A 6,211-nucleotide genomic window follows, 5' to 3' on the forward strand; every position below is an offset into this window, starting at 1 on the left:
TTTTTGTCTTTTGTTTTCATTTGATTTGAAGACAGAGAAGCAGAAGATTTTGTTTGATGAAAACAAAATCTAAGATGCCAAAAAAAGAAGTGAAGGAAAGCTCTTTTTATTAAAACAATCTTACTTTTTCCATTTTATTATTGCAGTGTCTCCAAGGCAACCACTCTTGGCTTTCTTAAAATTCATATTTACTGTATGTACACGTAAACGAAAACACTCCCAACCACCAGGGAATAGTACAAAACGGCCAAAAAAATGGCCACCCCAGACGCGACTTCCTGTTCCGGAAGAGTCCTGTCCGAGACTCCTCAGCCGACAAACATGTCGCGGCCGTGAACGCGGCCGGCGGTCACCCATCGGTTGTCGTGGAGCCCCACGTTGCAGCCGGGGGCGTCCCTGCGTGGGCGCTGGCAGCACATCCAGAAGCCGGGCCCGCCGGGCAGCGCCTGGCAGTACGGCTTGTGGTGCCAGCGGCACGGCGAGGCGTCGCCGCGCCCGTAGCGCCGCTTGCACCGCTTGCAGGGGTCGTCGCGGTAACGTGGGTCCCGCTCCCACAGCGAGTCGGCGGGCCGCACGCCATAGTCCTCGATCAGCGCCTTGAAGTAGCGGCACGTTCGCTTGAGCGCTGCCAGGCTACGGGTGGGCAGCAGCGCAAATACCACCGCCAGCACGTCCTGCGGCAGCGCCGCCAGGGTGGGCGGCGCCGCCGCGAACTCGTCCGACGCAGGCGGCGACGACGAATTGTCCGATGGCGTCTGGGCGGGCGGCGGGGAAGGCTCCACCTCCCGCCCCACCCACTTCCTGGGCCTGGCGGGCCCACCCCCCTCCAACTTGGCGACCGCGTCCGACACGCGCACGCCCTCCGGGTCCTCGGAGACGGGCGGCAATCTGCCCATGGCGTGACATACCTTGCGCTGGCGCTCCTCCAGGAAGGCCACCATAGCGCCAACCGACAATTTAGGCTCCGCCCCCTCCGCCCAGATCTGCGCCGGTGCGGCGGTGGGAAGACCGTTCCCGGGTTTTTTGTCACCCGCCGACCTCCGTCGTCGCTTGGCGTCGCCGGTCCCCCACCGGCTGCTCTTCACCTTGCCAGCCCGTGCGGAGGGGGCGTGGCTTCCCGGGTGGGACGCCGCTTTTGGAGCGAAGAGGGCGATCTTCTCCCGGACGTGGCCTGGCTTGATGACGGCGCACACGTCCAGCAGGACGGCGGGATCGTCTTTGGTCGGACAACATGGCGGCGGCGGCGGGCCGGCCCACGTCATCGGCGTGTTGGCGGCAATGGCGCTGAGGGGGCGGCGCCCAACACCAGCGAACCGGGGAGGTGCGCAAAAGCCCGACACGTCCGCGCGCTGCTGCTGCTTGACGAGCATGGCCGGCCTGGAGACATGAAGTGGGCGTCAACACGACAGGACCAACATGGTGGGCGGATCGATCCAAATATCGACATTATCGATTCCAAAACAGTATCGATATCGGATTGATGCTGACACTAAACTAAATCGATCCAAATAGATATTACTGATACCATCACAGTATAGATATCGGATTTTTACTGGCAATTAAAATATCGATCAAATATCAATATTGTTGACACCAAAACAATATTGATATCGGATTGATACTGGCACTAAACTATCGATGCAAATAGTGACATTACTGACACCAAAACAGTATCGATATCGGGCACTCAAATATTGAATCAAATATCTATATTACCGATACCAAAACAATATTGATATCCGATTGATACTGGCACTAAACTATTGATCCAAATATCGACATTACTGACACCAAACAGTATCGATATCTGGCTCTAAAATATACACCACGACAGGACACGCGAAACGACCTACTAGGCATGTCACGATAATGACAATATCGTGATATCACGATATTAAAACTGCCACGATATGTCGTCATGTCACAATATTAAAAGCAGCGCATTTGTTCAAAAAGTCAAGTTGATTTCCACGTGTGCAGTTGTAGCACCCTCTGGTGGCTAGTTTTTTTTTTGTTTTTTTTAGTGCCGTTTAATTTTCACAAGGAATGTTTTTGTCAACATAAACTGTAGTTTCAGTTAGCGTTTTCATTTTATTTCATGAATGAATTTTCTTTTAATTTTAGTTTCTATTCATTAGTTTTAGTTTACTAAAATAACCTTAATAAAGATGACATCACCTGTGCTTGAGGAAGTAGGTAACGGCTAATCACGGCTCACCTGTTTTCTGGGTTTTGGTCAGAAAACGGAGGCATGGTTGGTCGTTACCTAATTCCTCTCAGTACAGGTCATGTCATCAAAAGTCGACAGCAAGTCGAAAATGTACTTTTTAAAAAGGTATTAATTGGTCGTGAAAAATAATGACGTCACCACATTAATTATAGACAAAATTACTTTGCTGCTGAAAATGGCTCAATTCTTAGCCCACTCCCACTTTTCCTTCCTTTCTTGTTCGACTACTCTCAACTCGACGTTCCTTCCTTACTTTTCTCTATTGCACTTTTCCCCCCACTTGTACTAAAGAAGACGACAACAACAACAAAAAGAAGAAGCCGAAGAAGACGCGAACAAGCACACTTCCGGTGTGTGCAAGGTCCAAGGCCAGCTCGCACGCAACGATCCTGGGGCCGCAGTCCCGACGGGCGACACCATCACACACCTGGCCGGCGGGCGGCTCCTCGGTGGCGCAATTTTGCTTCAAAGGTCGACGCGGTCGCGAGCAAACGTTGCGGTCGATCAATGTGCGCTATGTTTGTTAGCATTCGCAAGCTAACGTACTGGAGGCCAGCAGACTTACCTGAATCCTCCTGATCCGTGCTTGTGCGCGAGCACGAGACACACGACCGACTTTCTTTCCTGTCGGACCGCGACTTTTACGTCAAGTCGGAGCAGCGGCGTCGTGACGTCATCGGGCGCCCAAAGATCATCTGTGTGGTGAAGACGATTGCCCGCACCTGTGTCGTCGTCGTTTTCTGCTTTTCCTGTAGTTCATTTGGCGAGTTGGCAAACCGGCGCTAACATGTACTACCGCCACCTAATGGACTGGAGTGTCAAACAGTGTCCATCCCCCTTTCTTTTGATTTCCACGGGCGTTAATCGTCTGCCGTATAATTCAGTCTTTGTAAACCCACAGCAACAAAATGAATAAAATAAAATAAATAAAAGTCAAATAATTAGATTTACTCATCTTTGTTTCTCTTGCGAAAAAAGCAAAAACAGGTCCATAAAGGGTTTTAAGAAATGGATTAAGTGTATCCAGAAATCAACTTCTGTCATGTTTTTCTTTTTTTTGGGGGGAACATTTTATTGAACATTGAAAAGTGCTCTCTCACTCTAATATCAAACAAACAATGTATGCAGTTATTTTTATGGCAATTTGCTTTTTTTCTGAATATGGAACAGGACAGCAAATGAAAAAAATAAAATTTGAGTAATTTTTCTTTTTTTTTCTTTTTTTTTTTAGCCTTTGTTGATTTGACTTTTTAAGTCCATTTTTAATGGCCAAATTGTTTTTCTTCAGTTTTTTTTTTTTATCATTTATTTTCTACTTTTAATGACATCGTTTTGGGTTTTTTTAGATTTTTTTCCCCCTGAATAATTTCTGAATAGTTTCAAATTGTTTTTCCAGCAAATATATTCTATCACACCAACGTACTTATTATTTTTTTTAATGTAAATTGTAGCTAATTATATTACTCAGGTTGCGCCGCAAGAGGCTAATGTCTTACAGCAAAAAAAAAAAAAAAAAGTTTAGCCGTCATTTTTCTGCTCCGGATACCCGAAAGAGACGCGCTTCAAAATGCACGCGCTTCAAACGTAGGTTGTTGCAGCCTATTAGTTCACAACTAGATGTATGGAGCCACAACACTGTCAATAAGATTTGGTATTGGAAAAAAAATGTCATTGTAGAAAAAGCTGCAGTGGCATTGAAACAAGTATTGGCATTGTAAAACAAGAATTGGCATTGTAAAAGGTTGTATTGAAAAATAAAATACAAACATTGAAAAAACACTATTTTCTTTAACCATACTTTTTTTAATTATTATGATGTCTTTTTCAATGCCAATCTGCATTTTTTTTTTTTTACACTTTCTCTTTTTTTTTCTCGAGTTTGACGGTTTTTCAGTTTCAACTCGCTGGATTTCAGTTTCACTTCTTTTTTCAGTTTCAACTTATTGACAGTGTTTTAACGTGGAGGGGGGAGGGTTCGGGGGCGGGGCTTTGAGCGCGTGAACGCGCTAACAGCCTGCAGAGAGGAGGGGAAAGGAGCGCGGCCTCTGGCGGCTAAAGGCAATACTGTACCGAATTCCTTGTGGCAGATTGACCGAGAGACTCGTGGATAAAAGGTCACCTGGAACTCCTAAACCGCCTGTAAGTCTGTGTTTTTCTACATATAACCTTGTGGCGTTAAAACCGCCATGTTTGGACTACCGAATGAACAATTCTGAGCTCTTAAAAAAAAAGGAAAAAAAAAAAAACCCGCCATGTTTGAAATTACTTTATGCATCATGTCATGCTAATCGAATCGGAATCTCAGCGCGCGCAAGGCATGCTGGTCCCGGTCAAAGGTTGTGTTTACCCAGCTCGGTAAACATGGCGGCGTGTAACGCAGATTTCGATTACTTTGAGCGTTGTAAAGTGATTTTTTTTAAAGGAGTTTTGTAAGAAACGAGGGTACAGTGTTATGGGGAAGAGAAAGAAATAACTTGTGACGCTGGCTTGGGCATTGTCATGACAGAACGCCCCAACTGTTTTAACAAAAGAGCAGGAAGAGGAGACTGTCAATTTCCAACTGCGGTCAGGCCAGCCTCCACTCGAAAAGACGAAGTCAAGCCAGCCGCCCCAACGATTTTTAATACTGTGCATTATGGTAACATGCCGACATGCCGCTGCGTTGGTCACCTTCAAAATAAAAGCTGCTCAACACCTGGTTTAGGGCTTAAAATAAAGAATCATAAAAAATTAACGGTTTGTTATCCCAGGACCAGACCAGTTCTAAGGGACACTACACCACCCCAGGTATCCAACCAAAGTACTTTGAACAAAATCTGATGTTGCTTTTCAAAATAAAACTCCTTTGAAAATTGAAATGTCGACTATTATTGCTGATTTTAAAAAATCATTAAAATTTCATGGTTGGATACCTGGGGTGGTGTAGTGTAGCATGACATGATGCATAAAGTAATTTCAAACATGGCGGTTTTAACGCCACAAGGTTATATGTAGAAAAACACAGACTTACAGGCGGTTTAGGAGTTCCAGGTGACCTTTTATCCACGAGTCTCTCGGACAATCGGTCACAAGGAATTCGGTACAGTATTGCCTTTAGCCGCCAGAGGCCGCGCTCCTTTCCCCTCCTCTCTGCAGGCTGTTAGCGCGTTCACGCGCTCAAAGCCCCGCCCCTAACCCCGCCCCCGAACCCTCCCCCCTCCACGTTAAAACACTGTCAAGTTGAAACTGAAAAAAGAAGTGAAACTGAAATCCAGCGAGTTGAAACTGAAAAACGGTCAAACTCGAAAAAAAAAGAGAAAGCGTAAAAAAAAATTGCAGATTGGCATTGAAAAAGACATCATAATAAAAAAAAAAAGTATGGTTAAAGAAAATAGTGTTTTTTCAATGTTTGTATTTTATTTTTCAATACAACCTTTTACAATGCCAATACTTGTTTCAATGCCACTGCAGCTTTTTCTACAATCACATTTTTTTTTTCCAATACCAAATCTTATTGACAGTGTTGTGGCTCCATATAGATGGAACTAAATAACTGACCAAGAAGCGTGTCAGTGGGTCTCAATGAACTTTTATTTTTCAGACTCAAGGAGTTCAAAGGTCGTTGAAGGTCTCACTTGATGCTGACCTGCGAGAGCGTCACGTCGTTGTAGATGTCCAAGCTTCGAATCTGGCCGGGGTTGCCGCCGCCGCGTTGCTTGAAGTCAAGCAGGCGCGAGCCTCCGACGAACACTTCGAACGCGCTCGACCTGCACTCGATCCGCAACTGAAACGCACCGAAAAAACGCACAAACACACGTGCGCACGTAAACACAAACATGACAAACACATGTACACAATATAAATAACAATATATTAATACAATTCATAAATATATATATATATATATATATATATATATATATATATATATATATATATATATAACACACATATATATATATATATTAGGGCTGTCAGACGATTAAAAAAATTTAACTAATT

General features: G+C 45.0%; 2 protein-coding genes across 2 annotated transcripts in view; both read right to left on the bottom strand.

Annotated features, from left to right (window-relative positions):
• Positions 1-90: 90 nt before the first annotated feature.
• On the bottom strand, positions 91-2,995 carry fbxo34 (F-box protein 34). Its single transcript, XM_077539430.1, has 2 exons — positions 2,796-2,995; positions 91-1,377 (listed from the first exon to the last, which is right to left on the bottom strand). Exon 2 carries the CDS (start codon positions 1,368-1,370, stop codon positions 309-311), a length of 1,062 nt encoding a protein of 353 aa, XP_077395556.1. The 5' UTR covers positions 1,371-1,377; positions 2,796-2,995; the 3' UTR covers positions 91-308.
• Positions 2,996-5,781: 2,786 nt separating this feature from the next.
• Positions 5,782-6,211, bottom strand: part of lgals3b (lectin, galactoside binding soluble 3b) — a 6,355-nt gene continuing 5,925 nt past the window's right edge. The window contains exon 7 of the mRNA XM_077539767.1: positions 5,782-5,993. Within this exon, the coding sequence (XP_077395893.1) occupies positions 5,841-5,993 (153 nt within the window). The 3' untranslated portion in view covers positions 5,782-5,840. The remainder of the gene's footprint in view (positions 5,994-6,211) is intronic.

Source organism: Festucalex cinctus, chromosome 12 (assembly GCF_051991245.1).
Source record: "Festucalex cinctus isolate MCC-2025b chromosome 12, RoL_Fcin_1.0, whole genome shotgun sequence".
NCBI lineage: Eukaryota > Metazoa > Chordata > Actinopteri > Syngnathiformes > Syngnathidae > Festucalex > Festucalex cinctus.

Coding starts and splice junctions, on each gene's coding strand:
- fbxo34 (XM_077539430.1), bottom strand. CDS start 1,370: ATGCTCGTCAAGCAGCAGCAGCGCGCGGACGTGTCGGGCTTTTGCGCA.